We start from the raw sequence: 20,978 nt of genomic DNA on the forward strand, positions 1-20,978 counted from the left end.
AGTGAACCAGTGGATGGGTGATCTTTGTATTTCTCCCTCTTCTGTTGCTCTCCGTTTCAACTACATACATAAATCTTTAAGAAGATGTTTAGGGGCTTGTGTTGCGGAACAGTGGGTTAAGCCACTGCCTGCGATGCCAGCTTCCCATATGAATAGCATCCTAGTGTAAGTCCTAAGTGCTTGGGCACCTGCCATCCACATGGGAAACTGGGATGGAGTTCCAGGTTCCTGGCTTCAGCCTGCCTGGCCCAACAACCCTGGCTGTTTTAGCCGTCTGGGGAGTGAACCAGCGATTGGAAGATCTCTTTCTCTTTCTCTTTCACTTTCTCTGTAATTCTGCCTTTCAAATAAATAAAATAATCTTTTTAAAAAAATGTTGATTCGACGTTCTTGTCATTCCTGTCCTTCCTCTGTATGTACTCCCTCCCCCTCCCCCCAGGCTGCATTAAGATTATTCTGTTCACGTTTTTTCAGCAGTTTTACTCTGAATTGTTAGGATAGTTTTCTTTTGCTTTTTGGAGCAAAAAGTTGCTAACTTGGTTACTAATTATTAGCGAATTGAGAAAGAAATTGGTCATTTTTATCCTTGTGCTTTCTGGAACACTAGTTATATTAATATTAGGTCCTTTGTTATGGTCTCACAGTTTTCTCTCCTGCTTGATCTTGTCCTGTTGTTCACTGTCCCACATTTCTTTTTTCTAAGTCCTTTTTTACTGTGTATAATTTTGGATGTTTTTCTCTGGTGTCTTCAAGTTCGTTAAACTTTTCTTCAGTATCTAATCAGCTATTAACCCTAGCCAATGTATTTTTCTTTACAGATAGTGAATTTTTATCTCTAAAAGATCAGTTTGAGCCTTAAAAATAACTTTTGGGGATCTGCATAGTGGTGCAGAGGTTAAGCTGCCGCCTGTGATGCACCAGTGCTGTATTGCAGCCCTGGTTTGAGTCCCATCTCTCTGCTAATGTACCTGGGAGGATAGTGGAAGATGGCCCAAGTGCTGAGAGACCAGTATGGAATTCTGTCTCTGTTTGTCTCTGTAACTGCCTTTCAAGTAAATTAAATACATCTTTAAAATATAAATTTTTAATACTATAGAGAGGTCCTATATGCCCATCACCTAGCTTTCCACGGGGTTTCATCTTATGTAATTATACTACAATTTTGAAACCATAAATTGGTGCAGTATAACATTAACCTACCAGTTTAAGTCAAATTTCACAAGGTTTTGCAGACATTAACTTTTTTTATACGTCTTTATCATTCTGTAGTAAATTCTTCTGTCAACATTTAGAAAATCTTTAGGGCTGCCGATTTTGCTCCTTTTCATAAGTTGCATTGTCACCATGTTCATTATCTTCTTGAATGTATGAAATTTACAATACCATTTTTTAATATTTTTGTCTACCGATGCTATCACTGGTATTATTTCTGGGTCTATTTCCATTCATATTTCACCTTGTTACAGATTTTACAAGCATTTCCTGCATCCTTGCATGGATGATAATTTTTGATTGGATGATAGAAATTTAATATTATGTATTTTATGCTAGAGCTTGATATTATTTCATATATTGTTGGGTGTTATTGTTATATATTATTTTTGGTACAGCTCTGTTACTTAGAATCAGTTTCATCATTTTGGTTTTAAGCTTTAAGAACATCTTTTGGTATAAAGCTTACTTGATTTTGTAGCCAATACCTTTGTTATCTTCTTCATACATATTAAGAGACCCTTCTGCTCTGGTTAACGGGAACATGAGCTCTTCATGTTGTTCTGACCAGTCTCCTTCAGAGGCTTTTTCTACAGACTGAGTATACTGTTTTTTCACATACATGCTCAGATCACAATTGCTTAAAGATGGAGGGTCTCGCTCCAGATCTTTGGAGCACTTTATCTACTCAGTTTCCTTCCGTCTGTTTGCTATGAAAATTCTAGCTGCTTTGATATGTTTTAATTAGGAACTCTTTTAGAACATTGGTTTAGTTTGAGAGACCAAAAGGGCGGTGACTGGGTTCTACTTTCCCATCCCTGTCAGTCTTGGAACTCCACAGGCAGTTATCTAGGGATACTGAAAGGGCTCATCTCATTTGTTCTTTCTTCTTGATGATCTCTATCCTGAGGTGACTATTATTTAATGTCTGAAAGCTATTATTTCATGTTTTTTGTTTAGTTGTTTGGTTATTTAAAATAGATAATAAAGTCTGTGTTTTTCAATCATAGAAGACATCCCTGCCTTACAGAAAAGTTCATTGTAGTTTTGCAAATACATTGTTGTCTTTTCTGACTTTCTGAATATTTTTAAGACTTTGTGAAGAAACTGTATTAATACATTTAGGCAGCTAGGGTGCATGCATGTTGCTTTTCACATACTCTATCTCGTAGAATATCCAAATCTTGTTTCATTAATTGTGTGTTCTTTCATTCCCAATGTGAAGGCTATCCACACAATTTATCACTGAACGTTTTTATTTAATATAGAATAGTGAAGATTGTAGTGACACATGTTAACTTACCATGTTTCAAAGAAAATAAAGTGTCTTTACTCCTTTGTTTACTAAAAGGAGAAAATGATTCTTGGTTCATTGTAGAAGACTTGTTCCTATATAGGTAGAGTATATGTAGTGGCTTTGGATTAAAACCCTAGGGCCTGAAGTAGTTCACATTATCTCAAGGGGAGGAGACAAAACAAGCATAAACAGGTTTTTCTCTTATACTGAAATCCATCATTCTTCAATGTGAAGATTTTTTTAATCTGGTAAATTTAAATTTAAATATTTTTATTTTTAAGGTATTTAGCACATAAAAATTCAGTCCTACTTTTTTTAATAGGTTGTGTTAAAGATGTATACCACATTAAGGTATTAGTTTGCCTGATTTAGATTTCTCTTTATTTTTTTAGATTTATAAAATAGAAATAAATATATATTTTGATGAAATTGGCATAATTTGAAGGTGGTATGGAAATTTTGGTTTAAACATAATTTAAGAAGGAAACCATTCTCATTCTATTACTAGTGATTGAAATTTTACACTATTCATTGAATTCAGGTTGTCATGAATACTTTCAATGGTAAAACAAGTACTATTTTAAACATTACTAGTGTTAAAAAACTTACCAAAATTAGGTTAATGTTTAGGATATGCATCTTAAAATAATTTTGTTTTTTTTCTGTGGCAATTATAAAGTTCTGAATAGTAGCTAATTATATGTCACTTAATCTTGGACAACCAATTGACTTGGTGATTTTTCCTTCTGAATGACCTATAATGCTTGCTAGATGGTAAGAGTTACTTTTTAAAAAATATTTATTTTATATATTTGAAAGGCACAATTACAGAGAAGGAGAGACGGAGTAAGATTTTCTATTTGCTCCCCAAAATGGCTGCAATAGCCAGGGCTGGGCCAGGCTGAAGCCAGGAGACAGGAGCTTCTTCTGGGTCTCAGGGGCTTTAGCCCTTGGGCCATCTTCCACTGCTTTCCCAGGCACATTAGCAGGGAGCTGGATCAGAAGTGGAGCATCTGGGACTTGAACTGTTGTCCATATGGGATGCGATGTCTCAGACGGTGGCTTTACCTACTAGGTCACAGTGCCATCCCAAAGAATTACACTTACAGTAGTAAATATTACTATGGGTAAAAACACTTCTCCTTTGCTATATTTGAGAGAGGATACTTAATTCCAAAAACAAGTTAATTTTGTATTGTGCTATTATAGTTTTTTCCCCATAGAGTCAGGCATCTTGAATTATTATTTTTTTTTGTTAATTTTTTTTTTTTTAAATATCCCACACTTGCCCCCAGAGGCTCAATATGAGATGCAGGCATTTTTTTTTTTTTTTTTTTTTTTTTTGGACAGGCGGAGTGGACAGTGAGAGAGAGACACAGAGAGAAAGGTCTTTCTTTACTGTTGGTTTACCCTCCAATGGCTGCCGTGGGCCAGCGCGCTGCGGCCGGTGCACCACGCTGATCCGAAGGCAGGAGCCAGGTGCTTCTCCTGGTCTCCCATGTGGGTGCAGGGCCCAAGCACCTGGGCCATCCTCCACTGCACTCCCGGGCCACAGCAGAGAGCTGGACTGCAAGAGGAGCAACTGGGACAGAATCTGGCGCCCCAACTGGGACTAGAACCCTGTGTGCTGGCGCTGCAGGCGGAGGATTAGCCTATTGAGCCACAGCGCCGGCCAGCATCTTGAATTATTGCAGCTGAGCATATACAAATTAAATTTGGTTGGTCAAGATTACGTGAAAATCCAACTCCCATCACCTTGTAATCCAACATAAAGAACAACCAGAAGATAGATTTGTCACATGGATTTTTTTTTTAAACATTGATTTATTTATTTGAAAGAGTTACACAGAGAAGGAGAGGCAAAGAGAGAGAGAGAGAAAAAGAATCTTCATCTGCTGGTTCATTCCCCAGATGGCTGCAACCGCGTGAGCTTTGCCAATCTGAAGCCAGTAGCCAGGAGCTTCTTCCAGGTCTCCCATGTGGATTCAGGGGCCCAAGGACTTGGGCCATCTTCTGCTGCTTTCCCAGGCCATAGCAGAGAGCCGGATTGGAAGTGGAGTAGCTGGGACTTGAACTGGCACCCGTATGGGATGCCTGCACTGCAGGCAGCAGCTTTACCTGCTGTGCCACAGTGCCGACCCCCACATGGATTCTTTTTCAAAATTAAATCTTAAATAATGATTTGGTTTCTTTAAAGATATTTTTCCCTTATTGGATTTTCTTTTAGAGGTAGTCCATACTTGTATGTATATATGTATGTTTGTTGATTTTTAATATCAATTCACTCTACTTATGAATTATAAATCAGACGTTTTTTATTCCCTCCTGAAGAATATTCATAGTGTATTAAGTAGTTGTTCTAAATTTGAATATAATTTTTGGTGGTTAACAACATGTAAGTGCAGTACACAAATATACTACTTCCTGAGAATGTTCAGTAAAACTTAGCCGAGAGCTATTTGTCTTGAGAATGTACATTCTAAAATTCTTTATAGACACCACCTTTGAATTGTTGAACTTTGTTTTCAATATATGTTCTCGAGATAGCACTTCTGGTGGCTATCTCATATAAGTCATTTTGAGCGTGTTTATCTCTGTCCAGGTTAAATGAATCCTATTTTTTTCCCCTAGTGAAGAAAGTCAATTCTATTGGCGTATTCATGAAGTTGAAGGACTAAAAGGCAAAGGCATCAATGGAAGTTGACAGTTGTTGCTTTTCTTCATTAAAGTTTAATAGAGTATTGAGTTAGGGTTGCCTCTATTAATCATCTTAAAAAATGTACAATTCATTTCCATTTTATGTCACAGGAATCAACTTCACAAATATAAATAGCATGCATTCCTATCTATTTATGGAAGCCTTGGGAGGGGGCAGATTTATGACTGAATTTGTATAATTGTGTAGTTCTGAGACTGGAGAATATTTGAAAGAAAAATATGTCAGTTGAGGGGCGAACATTTTTATCTACTTAATATTTATTTACTGTAAGTTTTTTCATGTGTGTGATGTCTGGTAGACAGTTGTAATCAGAGAAAGTAGAAGTGGGAGGGAAGAGTTTTTTCATACATAATAATACCTATTTAAGAGTATGTGTGCCAGTAAAGCCCTCTGTAAGTGGTAAAGTTGAAGATGGGTTACATCATAAAACAATTACTTTTGCTTTTATTTTCTGTGTGTGATATTGGATATTTTTGCTGCTTTCATATATTTTCATGTTAGTAATTTTAACGGCTTTTGGATAATTCCACTCTAGAGGGAGAACTGGTGGGCGGTCCTTCCTGTGACACGACCCTTGAGTGACAGTTCTATTTGATTGCCTCCAGTACTGTGAGGAAAGGACACGACTCTATGGTGAGGACTGATGGACATACATTATCTGAGAAAAGAAACTACCAGGTAAGACCATTTTTTTCCCCTTTTCTCTGTTGGTCATATAGCTATATTGTTTTAATGTGTTATATTTAAATGGAGCCAGCAGATTGGATACACCTCAACTTGAAAAATATGGGTTACTGTTTTAAATATGTATATTTGATTTGACAGAATAGTTGGGAGCATATTTCCAAATAATGCATGTTCATAGTAAATGTATATTTTAATGTCAATATATTTTCTCATATATATGTTAAAACTTAGAATGATATACAATTTATGGTTGAGTTCAGAGCCAGTAGTTCATAAAACATTGTTGACTGGATTTACTCATATTGTCCTGGAAAACTAAATTATGTAAAGTCTTGGACTATATTTTTAGTAATAGAGTAGCACAGAAATGTAGGCAAAATTGGATAGAGCATAGAAGAAATAGAAATGAAACAACTAAGGTGTTTAAAGACGAAGATTCTATTCAGTTTGTCATTCTTTTGCTGTCCTTACAGTGCTAGATTCTTATTTTCTAATATAACAAATTGGTTAATAATATGCATCCCATATGTAATTGAATGAAATGTAACAGTCTTATTTCCTTCTTAGCTTTTAAAAGAACGTGAATTTTAAAGACAGTGCTATTAACACAGTGATTATTTTTCAAAAACATAATGTATGAACTTTCCATTTTTTAAAAGGAAACCTTTATATATTTGATAATGATGCATTATCAGGTTACATAGTAATCCTGAAAACACTAGTTTAAAGCTCAAGTAGGAATATACTTTTTAGGCTTCCTGAACAAATCAGTATCCAGCCTTTCTCTTCCCCTTCTACCCACCTGTTTTATTCCCTCTAGGTTGTGAAAGCAACTGTTTGGCCACGCATTTGGTTAACTAACCTTTTTTCTGTTGATCATTTATTTTAGATACTTAATTCTTCTTTCCTTCAAATTGGAAAAGTGAATAGCAGAGAAAATTGTAAATTTGTCTTTATGTTGTATGCTAGCAAAGAACCTTTGATGATAAGATCTGGGTTTGTTTGGAAGTACAGTGTTTTTACTTAAAAAAGGGTGATATTTAAACTTTCTAGAGTTTGATCTGACTTGACGTATGAAGTTTTTTTGATCAGATCTTTATGATTTTAATGAGCCCAGAGAGTAAACTGAGGCTATACTGAATCAGCCCTCCCTGTAACTGTTTTAGGTTGTTTCTTTTTTCTTCTTCTTCTTCTTTTTCTTTTTTTTTTTTTTCCTGATTTGTCCTCATAGACTTGGCCAACAGAGCCTTTGCTAATGATTTATGCTTGTTATATCTCCCCCTCTTTCACAACCACTTCCAACTACTTTGTTTTTCATACTTACTAGGCTTTTGCATCTTGGGTAGGTTCTGTTAAATTGTTTCAATAGTATTGTGATTTTAGTTTTTGTGGCTTTTTAATGATCATAATCCAGTTTGTAAAACATGAGTATAGAACAGCTTGTATGGTTAATATGCCTCATAGAGCTGTATTTACACAGAGTTTGAAAATTTATACTATATGTTTTACACATAAAGAGATTTGCTTATTCTTGCTCATTCCACTCTAAAAATACTCCTTAGCTCCAGTCATAGTACTTATAATTTATCCAAATATTGAAGCACACCTGGAAAATGCATTCTTGGTTAGGTTTCTGGCTGAAAATATTTCTCCTTTTTTGTTGTTATGAAGCAGTGGTGATGCTTAATACATTTGGAGATATTCTTTGAATACTTGTTTAAATCTGCATTATGGAATTTATTTATGCATTCTCCTCTGAAAAGTACATGTGTAGAAATAAAATTTCCTGTCTGATATCATGATGAATTTGGTAAGAGCATATGGGAAATTAGGATTATTAAATCATTAAAATAAACTCTGTGTTAATGCTGGTGGCTCTAAGAGTTTGTATATTCTGTGAAAAAAATGATTTGAATTTTAAAAAATTCTACTTTGGAGAGATTTTTGAAAATAATTAAAGATTTTTTCATTTTATTTGAAATAGAAAAGAGACAGACACAAATATCTTCCCTTCTCAATTTATTCCCCAAATGCCTGCAATAGCAAGGGCTGGGCCAGGCTGAAACCAAGAGCCCAGAACTCTGTCTGGATCTCCCTTGTGAGTGGTGGGGAGCCAAGTACATGAGTTGTCATCTGCTGCTTTCCCATAGTGTGTGTTAGCAGGAAGCTAGATCAGAAGCAGCACAATCTAGACTCAAACCAAGCATTATGATATGGGATGTGGGTGTCCCAAGAAGCAACATAACCACTGAGCCAAATGCCTGCCCTTTGGAGGAATTTTGTTTAATTTTTTTTTGGTGGATAAAATAGAATTTCTTTTATTTATTTATTTATTTATTTATTTATTTATTTTATTTTTATTTTTTGACAGGCAGAGTGGACAGAGAGAGAGACAGAGACAAAGGTCTTCCTTTTGCCGTTGGTTCACCCTCCAATGGCCGCCGCGGCTGGCGCGCTGTGGCCAGCGCACCGCGCTGATCCGATGGCAGGAGCCAGGAGCCAGGTGCTTTTCCTGGTCTCCCATGGGGGTCTCCACTGCACTCCCTGGCCACAGCAGAGAGCTGGCCTGGAAGAGGGGCAACCGGGACAGAATCCGGCACCCCGACCGGGACTAGAACCCAGTGTGCCGGTGCCGCTAGGCGGAGGATTAGCCTAGTGAGCCGCGGCGCCGGCCTAGAATTTCTTTATATCCATGTTTATAACTTTTCATTTGTCTTTGAGAGCTTTTTTAAAATTTAAGTATTCTGAGAATAGGCTCTAGTATTCCAGAGTTTAACAAGAAGGAAAATTCCCTGCAATTCTCCTTCCTTTACAGTTCTGATTACTGCCTTAGGAATTTAGTTTAGAAGGTACATTCTCTGAACTCTCTGCTCAAAGTGATTTTCAAAAAGGTGCTTGGGTTAAACTATTTTTTTTTAAAGTGGTATCTACTTTGTATTTTGTTTTTTTACTATAAAACTTAAAGCTCTGGTAGGTATTTGGAGTTTGAATATAGTAGTTGAAGTTTATTTGCATAGATAGAATGCTATATTATTTCTGATTAAAGCAGTTTATTTAAATAGTTCACTGGTCATTTTCTTCGGAAGGATTGTCAATCTTTTTCCAAGGAAATGTAACTTTTCTATACTAGAATTTTATTCTCTAATTTACACTAACTTACCCTTATCTGTGAGCATGTATAAATCTAAATCATCTTTTAATTATCAGTTTTTATTCATCAATGGCTTTCCCTTTATTAGTAATAAACTTAGACTCCTAAACTACACAGTCTTTCCATAACTGGCCCCACTACATGTTTTTACCTTTCAACCATTTTATCTCCTGTTACACTCTATAGCAGGATTTTCCATTTAGTAATAAAAAACTGCTTTTCATCTCTCTATCCTGCACTCATACTCACACCTTCAGGCCTTTACTTACATTGGTTCTCTTGATCAAATACCACAGCTACCTTACTTTTCAGAAATTCAGTATCAATTTTCCAAAAGCCAGTCTGTGATAGGCTCAGTGCACCTTTTCCTTGCTTTCATGGCCTTTCTGTGTACTCCTGGTTTAGTGTTCATCATAGCACATTGTTATTAATTGTTTATTTGTTCATGTCGTCCTGTGGACCTGTACTATCCATTACTGTAGACACTAACCACAAAAGTGGTTAACCTCATTTATATTAAATATAGTTAAGATTCTTTTTGTCAGTCATGTTAGCTACATTTCAAATGCTCAGTAGCTTCATTCTATTAATGACTTGTCATATTGAATAGTGCAGATACAGAGTATCTCCATCATTGCAGAAAATTATATTATACTGTGGTATTGTATATAACAAGTTTCTTGAAAGCTAGAGCCATATCTGTTTATTTTGGTACTTCTAGTACCTGGCCTGGTACCTTATAGATGATGTTCAGTGCATGTTTCAATAAAGTTAAATAAAACAATGAAAGAAAAAGGAAGAATTTAGAACATGGGCTGAATAACATATTAATGATATTCCCGAGAATTTTCTTTTAAAGATTTGTTTATTTACTTGAAAGAGTTACACAGAGAGAAGGAGAGGCAGAGAGAGAGAGAGGTCTTCCATCTACTGGTTCACTCCCCAGTTGGCTGCAACAGCTGGAGCTGTGCTGATCTGAAACCAGGAGCCAGGAGCTTCTTCCAGGTCTCCCATGCAGGTGCAGAGGCCCAAGGACTTGGACCATCTTCCACTCCTTTCCCAGGCCATAACAGAGCTGGATGGGAAATGGGACAGCTGGTTTTTGAACTGGCATCCATGTGGGATGCCGGCACTGCAGGAGGCGGCTTTACCTGCTGAGAATTTTTAGGTACTTCTCTGATTAGTATTGTTCAATATGAGGGCACTGATCATATCAGATACTGGTTCAATATAGTGAGTGTTAACTGGCTCTAGTGCACTCTAGTCCATATATTACTGAAAGATACCTCATAATTGAAAATGCCGTATTATATGGAGTATAATATATTGGGGAGGAACTGTAAGGGGGATTGCATTGCCCTTTACTCTGTTGTAGAAGGAATAGATGCTTATTACAAAAACATTGAAGAAAATTTGGAAATACAGTATACAATATGAAAACTTACCTTCACAACTTTACTGTTACTACTTTGGTGTGTCTTTTCAGAAATTTCCTAGTGATTATATAGGTACAGGTATAATTCATCATCTTTTGAAAAATAAATACGCATTCTGCAGTTTGCTTATTTACTTAATGGAGATATTTCCACATCCCATCACTTCCCCTGCCTTAATTTGAATCTTGTGTTTCATTATTTTTTATGTTTTTGTGGCATGTGTATTTTAGCATGCAAATACATCTTTTTAAGTGTGTGTCAACTGTTTGGAAAGTGATGCCCTACATCCCATTAATTTGAATAGGGCAAATAATAATAAATTTCCAGTACACCCAAAATCCAAAACAATTTCCCAGATACCTCTAAAACACTCGACACCTTTCTGACAATTTACCAAGAATTCCTGCATAATTTAAAGCATTTAAAACACAAATTTCTTAATTATTTAACACATACAAATGTATCAAGATATATTTACATTTATTGTTTTAGAACATTATGTAGTACTGTATACAAATAACAATTTTTTTATATTGCAATAAAAATGGAACTATAAATAAGGAGTGAATTACCTCCTTTTTTTAAATTAAAATTTACACATTACTGGGAAATTCTGTCATTCTGCAGCATGGATGCATGCTGCAGCATGGCATCTTGAAGTTGTAGTTGTGACATAGTTAGTCTGTAACTTTTTGGTTGATAATATGAAGTACCAAAGTATCTTGGAATTTATGACAGTGGGGTATAGTCAAGATACATAGTAAATATAAAGAATGCTTCATAAAATAAAGTCAATGGAAGTGTTGAATGAAAAATTGAATGAATACTTAACTGTTGAGACAGTTGGAGACTTAACTGTTGGAGACAGCAGACAGTCTGATGCTCAGAGAAGAAAGGTGTAGGTTTTAGTCATTGTTGCTGCTTGGCATTGGTTGAAGATGAACAAGAGTGAGCTGATGAATGAATGAGTTAAAAGGTGAATGACTGAATTCAACTAACTGGCTCTGTTTTTTCTTTGCACTTGAAACTCTTGAAAATAAATGACTATGATTTATTGTTTATAGCCAGAGGTAAAGCAAGGGGATAGAAAAAGCTGAAAATGTTTTTTTTTTTTTTAATACTTTTTTCACTTGAATACAATTGCTAAAGTGAGGTTGCTTTTATAATTTATTTTTGAATATAATGCTTGTGTTCATGACCTGATCACATTATCAGCAATGGAAGTCATTTTGATTCCATAACCTAAATATTTTAAAAATAAAAGGGGCATTTGTGGCTCCTCTTCATGGCTCCTCTTTGCCCTTTTCTCTGACCAAATGAGAATTTCAAAATTATGTGAATTTTGAAGTTCTTCATTAGTTGGTTCATTGCTACTTGATAGTAACATTGCTTGAATGCATTTACCTGTCCTGATCATTTTCCTTATTTCCTGAAATCATCAAGTTAAATGATGTATGTTCCCCGAAAAGCAAGTTTTCATCAAGGCACTTGATTAATGGTGCCCTTAGTGTCCTGGTAAGTTTTTCACAGTGCTCCTAGGCCAAAAAAACTCTGCTAAATAAGTAATTAGGTCCAATTCAGTTAGAGTAGTGGTTTAGTTTACATGGGGTCTGAAAGGTTCTGCTGTGTTTTCCAAAAAGAATTAAATTCCCTAGTGGCACCCTTGTGTGTACAGTGGTGCTTTTTGGGAATTTAGGCCCTAGGCTTTAGACACGAACTTTTAAGCAATCTCTTTCAGAAAAATATTTTGCATTTAGATGATTTGCCTCAATGAGTATAGAATGTATTCAGCATTAAAATGAAAGTTAAAAGCACAGATATTTCTATGAATCAAAAAAATATAGAAGCAAGCAAAATTATCTTTTAAAATATGATCTTGGGTTTTATTTGGATTCTGATGATGACAGGTTAGTTTCTCTTTCTCTGTATGTTTCCACATAAAAATAGAACAGCAGACAGCAAAACCAAAGACCCTGAGAAGGTTTGTGACAACATTCAGTGGCAAGGTATCCACATGGACCCTAAGATATAAGCCAGTAAGACTAACAAAAGACCTGCATTAATCACTTTTTGTGCCAAAAAAGTAGATAGAAGCATTAAAGAATGTGAGATTGGAATCATCCAAAGTTATCAACAGGTAGTTACAGGAAGATACCATTAGCCAGTGGTAAGGCTAAAGTGAGCAGAGCAGCCTAGCTCTGTAAATTGTACCGGGAAAAATCAAAAATGATCAGGACACAGACAGCAGACATAGAAGGTTAGATAAGAACAGAGAAGAACTAATCCAGAAGTCTCAGAAAACAGGCCATCGTATTTTTAAGCACTTCATAAAAAAATATAAGAGGGAACTTTATGGAGTCAGAGAAGTTAGCTGAACAAAGTCAGATTCTAAAAATTCAGGAGGATGAAATTCACAAGAGGCTTTCTAGGAATATGTTTGGGTATGCATATTAATTTTGAGTTCAGTCAACAGTGTTCCTATTGGTTTGACATTTGATATCCCCCAGTCTCTTAAAGTTGTGTTTGGACATCTTTCTCCATTAAAATTAAATAGATATTTCCTATGTAGTCTTCTAGAAGATTTTTAAATCTTTCATATTTAAAATTAATCTTTCTAAAGTGATTTTGTATTTGATGTAAATTAGGAGTCTGGTTTCCTTACCTCTGTACCTAGATTATCAGTTATATTAGCATCATGTATTGACTTATTTCACCCTTTATTAATTAATCATTAGTGCTAGTTGTACTGTAAATCAAGTTTCTTTAATGCATGAGTTTATTTCTTGAATTTCTATTATATATGTTTCTCTATGCCTGCACCCATGGTTTTTTTTTGTGTGTGTGTGTGTGTGAATGTGTATGACTACTATAGCTTTGTTAAATCATCATGTCTGTTCACCTTGGTCCTCATGATATTTCTTGGCTTTTGCTGTATGACAGATTTAGAATACTCTTGGAAAGCCTTTCTTCTAACATAAAAAACCTGAGTACAATGTAAGTGGATTTGTGTTGATTTCATTTTTATTTGGGAAAGAAGTGATAGGTATATGATATTCTTCCTGCCCCTCAATTAGTATGTTGAGTATTGTTCTTTTCCCTAAAAGCCTTATATTTATATATATTGACAATGGATTTAGGAGCCTAGTGATACTTCTCACTTTACTCTCCCACCTGCCCACATTCCCACCCTCCCTCCTTCTTCTTATTTGAAAAGGTGGTCTTTTAGTAGCTTTTCTACCTTGGGAAAAGTTTTCCTTTAGGAATATAAACTTGTGACTTTTTTGAATTCTAGCTTTTACTTTGTTTTTGATGCCAGATTTCCCCACCTTCTCTTCCCAGGCTCAGCTGTACATGTATCAATAAAAATGTAATCTCAGTTACCTTTCAATGTTTTACTCACTCCTGTATCCCCATACAAGAATAATGTCGGACATTTAGTATACACTCAATAAATATTTGTCAGTTGGATGACTCAGTATTTTTGTGCAGCATTTTGGTTTTTAAATAATTTTCCCTGCTAGCAAAACACATTTCTCAGTCATTTTCTAGGTCTAAAATGAAATTTTGTTTCTTAAAGGAAATATTCCTGCTTAAACCTCTGTTATATATTCTTAGTGTTCGTTATAATTTGGGGTGGCAGAAGTGACGGTGTTATTTTTGCCTTTAATTATTATCTATGATTAAATAGGTTTGGTAGTTCTTTTTTGTCCCGTCCTTTCTTTGCTCTTTCGATCTCTTCCCTTCCCTTCCTTCTCTCCTTTTTTTTCCTTTCCTGTTATTTTTTCTTTCCTCTTTCATCCTTTCACTTTCATTTTCTTTCCTTCATTTTTTTATCTATGGTATTATCCCCCGCCCCCAATATATTACTAGATTTTGTCTGTCTGAAAAAATCATTTCACTTTTGCTGGGTAGGAATTTGAAATTGATAATTTTTCCCTTTAGAATTTTTTTTTTTTTTGACAGGCAGAGTTAGACAATGAGAGAGAGACAGAGAGAAAGGTCTTCCTTTTTCCGTTGGTTCACTCCCCAAGTGGCCACTATGGCCAGTGTGTTGCGGCCGGTGCGCTGTGCTGATCTGAAGCCAGGAGCCAGGTGCTTCCTCCTGGTCTCCCACACGGGTTCAGGGCCCAAGCACTTGGGCCATCCTCCACTGCACTCGCGGGCCACAACAGAGAGCTGGACTGGAAGAGGAGCAACTGGGACAGAACAGGCACCCCAACTGGGACTAGAACCTGGTCTGCCAGCACTGCAGGCGGAGGATTAGCCTAGTGAGCCTCCCTTTAGAATTTTAAAGATGGCACTCTACTGTCTTCTGATTTTTTTTTTTTTTTTTTTTTGACAGGCAGAGTGGACAGTGAGAGAGAGAGAGAGACAGAGAGAAAGGTCTTCCTTTTGCCGTTGGTTCACCCTCCAATGGCCGTCCCTGCCGACGTGCTACAGCAGGCGCACTGCGCTGATCTGAAGCCAGGAGCCAGGTGCTTCTCCTGGTCTCCCATGCGGGTGCAGGGCCCTAGGACTTGGGCCATCCTCCACTGCACTCCCGGGCCACAGCAGAGAGCTGGCCTGGAAGAGGGGCAACCGGGACAGAATCCGGCGCCCCGACCGGGACTAGAACCCAGTGTGCCAGCGCCGCAAGGTGGAGGATTAGCCTATTGAGCCACGGAGCCGGCCCTGATTTATTTCTAATGAAAAATCTGTCATTCTTGTTTCTAATACTAGCATTAAAAACATTTTTATTTTTAATACAGTAGAGGTACTTAGAAATCATCTGGTGGGGAGCATTTGGCTCAGTGGATGAGATACCCTTGGGATGTCCACATTTCCTTATTAGAGTACCTAGGTTCCAGCCCAGGCTCTGCTCCTGATTCTGCTCTTGATTCCAGGTTACTGTGTGCCCTGGCTGTTCTTTGCCACTCACATAAGAGACCTGGATTAAATTCATAGCTTCCACATTTGGCTTGGCCCAGACCCAGCCACTAAAGGCATTTGAGGAGTAAACTAGCAGATAGGAAGTATCTTTCTTTTCCTCTGCTCCTTTCTTTCTCTCTCTTTCTCTCCCTCTGTCCCTGTCTGCCTTTCAAATGAATAGAAGTAAAAAGTAGTCCAGACTTTGTATTTAAAAATGAAAAACTAGAAGGCCTTTGATTCTTTTGAGACTCCCTTTTTTTTTTTAATTTATTTTTATTTTTTTATTTTTGTTAAACAGCACCACAGTCTCCTTCAGTTTATGGCCAGGTATTCCCCCCCACCTGCTAAGACATTATTTTTCTTAGTACTTAGCCATACTCTGTGAATTAGTTTTTCTATATTTTTCCACTGCTGGCTAATGGGAATGTAAAAGCTTCTCAGTCCAGTGTGATCTCTGGGAATTTATTCTTCTGTTCCTTTCTGGTGGCTCTTCTCTCTGTGGTTTCCCTCCCCTGCATGTGCCCAGTACTGAGCTAAAGACTCTAGAGAACCCTTTCATAGCACTTACTCTAGAAGCTCTCCTGCTGGGTGCATGAGCCGCCCTTACTCCACCTGCCCTGAAGTATCCAGACTCTCTCAATTCACAGAGATCAGTGGGCTTCACATGAAAACCATTGCTTAATAAATTTTGTTCATGGTTAAGTCATCTTAGGTGGGAGAGGGGAGGATTATTATTATTTGGTTGGATGTGGAAGTCTTGTGTTTCAGTTTTTAAAAATTATATTTCAGAGGCTGACGCTGTGGCACAGTGGGTAAAGCTGCCACCTGTAGTGCCGGCATCCCATATGGGCGCCAGTTGAAGTCTTGGCTGCTCCACTTCCAATCCAGCTCTTTGCTGTGGCCTGGGAAAGCAGTAGAAGATGGCCCAAGTCCTTGGGCCCCTGTACCCATGTGGGAGATCCAGAAGAAACTTCTGGTTCCTGGCTTCAGATTGGCCCAGCTCTGGTTGTTGTAGCCATCTGGGGAGTGCACCAGGGGATGGAAGACACCTATCTCTCCACACGTTCCCCCTTCCTCTGCCTTTGCCTCTCTGTAACTCTGCCTTTCAGTAAATAAATAAATCTGAAAAAGATTATATTTGATTCAAAAGATTGGTGAAAATCATTCCTGATAAAGAGAATCAATTTTTCCTGTCAGTATTCCATCAAAGCTTGGATGCTTTCTGCTGTATATTACATAATGTGCAGCACCCCCAAATAGCAGACTTTATCTCAGCACTTAAGGTCATTTGGAAAGAAGCAAAAAATAATACACATTAGCAAGTAAAATGCAATTCGTATTTAAAGTCATCAAAGCTTTTATTCTGTTTAACTTAAAGCAAAAAATTGGACCATTTACCTTAAATTCTTTATGTCAACATTCTTTAGAATCTAATAGACATGTAAGTATAGTGGACATTCATCTTCTCATCTGAAGTAGTTGTTTTACAGATTAATATTCCTTACAAAAAACCTGGACTGTATAGCACTGAATAGTGTATTTATTATCTTCAGTCTGGCATGGTTAACTAAAAATGGCATAATAAATATGCTAATGAAAACAGGGCGTTACTTTTTTAAGGGAAAAGAAAAGTAAATGCCTGTGTAATTTAGAACTAGAAATGCCAGGAGAGAGTGCTTAGGAAATGTTAAATTCATTCCTTTCTACCAGGATAAATGCACTATTTGATAAAGCTAAAAGGATGTGGTTGTTAGAGTGAAGAACCTCATTTTTGAGCCATTCATTATTCTTCAGCTTCTAGGGTATCACTTTGGTCCACTTACAATCTTTGAGACCATGTTCATGTTTAACAGTGATGTATTTAAAAGAGGATTTATCGCATGAAAACATCTCAGTGAATAAATGTAGAAAGAAGGAAGGGAATAGAAAATCATGATTACAACAGCACAGTGATAGTTGGTACAGATGAGTGAAGTGATTAGTGGTGAAAATTTGAGGATAGATACTCGCATTCTCTCCAGACTTTTCTAAAACACTTATTATTTTAAAGGGAAAGTAGTTTTCAGTGGAGAAAACTTATAGATGAGCCACCTAAACCAAGATGAAAGTGCACATCACCTTTTCACAAGACGCTAATATCGTGCATACCCATAAATTGCAGTGTATGCATCATACTTGTATATGATGAGAAGGGCACATGTTAAAATGTGTAACTTCAGTCTAGTTATGAGAAAACAGATTCCAGTTGTGAAACATTCTCAATGTGTTTGACATGAGAGCCCATGTGAAAGACAAGGAAAGACTGGGGTAAAGTCTCAGATTGGAGAGGACTAAGAAAATGTAAAAAAATAAATGTAATGGGTTAGGGCAAAGAGTTTTGTAATTTTGAGTGTCAGGAGCGTCTTCACTAAGAGATGATTGGATGCCGGAAGCAGGTGAAGTAGGAAGGCATGTGAATATCTGTGGATATTCTGGAGGATGAAATTTCCAAGTCCTGGGGACAGGAGTATGCTGATGTGTTTGAGGAACCACAGCAAAAAGGCCAGTTTTGCTGGAGCACAATAAGAGAGAATGGTAACAAAGGAAATTGGAGGTGACAGAAATGATTAAGGTCTTGGAGACTTAATAATGGTGCAAGAAACCATTGTGAATGTCTTTTCAAGCCTATTCCTTTTGATTTGTGAAGTCCCTTTATTCTGAACATTGTGGATGAATATATAAGAGTATAAAATATAGCATCTATAGATGCTTGCTGAATGTTTATTGGATTAATTTGTATAGCAAGATATTTGGAAGTATTTCAAAGGTCCTTTGCCTCCTGGGTGAATGAATACTTTCATTTGTTTTATATAATTTAAGATTCTGATACTCATGTATATTTTTATAAAGGTTATAATTTGTCACTTTCAGTATCTGTCCTATTAAATATTTTGCTGAATTAACTTAAATAGTTACTGGTTTTAGTATTCATAAGAGAATTGCTTGTTTTTCTCTGAGTCAATTTTTACTTTTTTTTTTTTTAAAGATTTATTTTTTTATTTGAAAGACAGAGTTACAGAGAGAGGGAAAGACAGAGAGAGAGAGATCTTCCATCTGCTGGTTCACTCCCCAAATGGCCCAATGGCCGGAGCTGGGCTGATCCAAAGCCTGGAGCTAGGAGCTTCATCTGGTTTTCCCATGCAGGTGCAGAGGCCCAAGCACTGCTTTCCCAGGCCGTGGCAGAGAGCTGGATCAAAGTGGAGCAGCCAGGACTCAAACTGGTGCCCATATGGGATGCCAGTGCCACAGGCAGAGGCTGAACTTACCATGCCACAGTGCCAGCCCCTCGGTTTTCATGTTTATGTTGTCAAACAAGGTTTCACGTTTTTTAAAAGTGAATAAATCTTATTTTAAGCACCAAATTCAGAGTATTTTGTTTAAAAATCTTTCTTCAAATTTTTATCATCTACTTTGATTACTTTCCAAGTTATTCTGCTGGAGGAGTCTGTTTTTGTCAGCATGGAACACTTAAGAAATATACTTGCACCAAAGTTATCTAGTTTTCAAAAGCTCACTGGCACACTTTGAGGAATTTAAGTGTATCTATGGTGCAACTTTAGAGCCTTAGATATAATGTTGAGGACTCAGCAGAGCAAGAGAGTACAGAAAAGACAGAGTGTTTAAATATATTGTCTTACACATTTTCATGATGGCCAGGTAAGCCCTTTTGTTGTATTTTCTGGAAAAGTATGCACATTTATGGGGAGCTCTGCCTTGTTTTTTTTCGTTTTCTTTTCTTTTTTTTTCTTTTTTTTTTTTTTTTGATTAATAGTTTGAATCATTCTGAAAGATGATTCTGGGTTGGGGAATAATAAAGAGGTGAACAGGGAGTCATAATGTTGAAACTGGACATTCAGATCTTTATAGCATGATTTCCTTATTTTTCAAAGAGCAGAAGAATTCCATCGTTTATCATGTTCTGGTTGGACTCCTTTCTTATCGTTTGCTGGAGTTTGAACTTCAGAGCTATGGTGTCAACCCTGCTGTAATATCTCAGGGGAGCTCCTAGTGTGGGGCTGGTGCCATGGCTCACCCTCCAACCTTTCCTTCTTCACTTCAGCCTCCAGCTCTGAGCTTTCCAATTCCCAGAGTAGCAAATGTTGAAAGAAGTTGCACAGGTAAGTATGTGGTGGGAAAAGCTGGGGGAAAACAATGGTACTGTCATCAGTATTTTGAGGGTGGATGTTGGGCCATTACACCAGTGAATCATTTTGTTAGATTAGGAATACAGTGTTCCTTTATTTTTCTCATTAATTATTAAATTAAAAATTTCAGTGTTCTAAAAAAATAGTTTTAACTTTTGTTAATTAGATAGCAAACAAGGAAAACCTTAAGCTGAATAAACTTTTAATATACAAATAAGGTTCTTAGATTTTTAAATTTTTAAAATATATAACAAATCTTCTGAGTGCTGTAATTGTACATATTTTGGGGTACATAGATGTTCTGATATGTGAATTCCATGTTTGATGATCATATCAGATTAGTTAAAAACTTCAGTTTATAGCAAGACCAAAAAAACCATGTTCAGAAAGAAGCTAAGGAAAAAATATGTTCAAGAAAACTGAAATCCATAGCCTACAATTTTGCAATATGAACGTGGTTTCAGGTGGCAAGTTTTAGTTTTTCTTTTAGTGGTTTTAAATGTCTTTTCTCTATCTTGAGGTTTTAGGTAGGTAGCTGTGTTTTAATCTCTACAGGAATAGAAGCTTCAGATATCATTTTTATTTGAAGTCTTAACAGGAGGACTGGAACATTTCTACCAGTCTCTAAGTTTGAGGCTAACAAAAATAAGTATAGATAGAAGCAGTGCAGGAACAATATCTAGCTTAGTTTCACAAATATTTATTGAGTGAAAGAATACATTAAATGTGTGTGTGTGTGTGAGGGAGAGAGAGAGAGAGAGATCAATACTGTTGGTGTTTTCTGTCTACTTTGCACTGAAAATCATGTTCTAACATTAGAGTTTTTTTTAAAGCTTGATTTTTAGAAATAGTATTGTAGGAATGTTGCCCTCGAGTCTTCTTAATGGTTAGTACCTTTTCAGGCTCTTGCTTTCTGAAAAGCTTTCAAAAATTCTTTTCTTTAGTTCTCCCAGATGTAATTCACATTCATGTGATTTGTTTATTCTTTTGTGTTTAACAAGCAAAATTAAACCCAGGAAAAACAGACTTCTTTTTTATTTGCTTATTTTTATTTGAAAGGTAGAGAGAGAACTTCTGTCTGCTGCCCAAGACATCTGTGGGGCTGGGCCAGAGCAAAGCCAGGAACCAGAATCCAGGTCTTCCTCCTAAGTGTGAGGGACCCAAGTACTTGAACCATCACCTGCTGCCTTCCAGAGTGTGCATCAGCAGAAAGCTGGACTCAGAGGCAGAACTGGGATATGAACCCAGACACTCCCATTTGGAGTGTAGCATCGTAATTGCCATATGCTTGCCCTGAAAAATAGTCTCTTTATAATGGCCTATGATTGTTGGCATTTCTTCAGAAAAAGTGTCTGAAACTTAAAGAGATTGGGACACCCAAGTA

At 36.7% G+C, this 20,978-nt stretch overlaps 1 protein-coding gene across 9 annotated transcripts in view; it reads left to right on the top strand.

The window, feature by feature from the left end:
* Positions 1-20,978, top strand: part of CNOT2 (CCR4-NOT transcription complex subunit 2) — a 121,679-nt gene that overhangs the window by 38,436 nt on the left and 62,265 nt on the right. For 3 of the 9 annotated variants that reach the window (XM_008256781.4, XM_017341981.3, XM_070052631.1), the window contains exon 2: positions 5,834-5,906. The exons of 1 other annotated variant lie outside the window; for it this stretch is intronic. In XM_008256781.4, coding sequence (XP_008255003.1) covers positions 5,834-5,906 — 73 coding nt within the window. Of the gene's footprint in view, positions 1-5,763; positions 5,907-19,509; positions 19,568-20,978 lie in introns of all 9 variants that reach the window. 5 more of the 9 variants (XM_017341980.3, XM_070052630.1, XM_002711329.5 and 2 more) reach the window with 3 other exon arrangements.

Source organism: Oryctolagus cuniculus, chromosome 11 (genome assembly GCF_964237555.1).
Source record: "Oryctolagus cuniculus chromosome 11, mOryCun1.1, whole genome shotgun sequence".
Taxonomy (NCBI): domain Eukaryota; kingdom Metazoa; phylum Chordata; class Mammalia; order Lagomorpha; family Leporidae; genus Oryctolagus; species Oryctolagus cuniculus.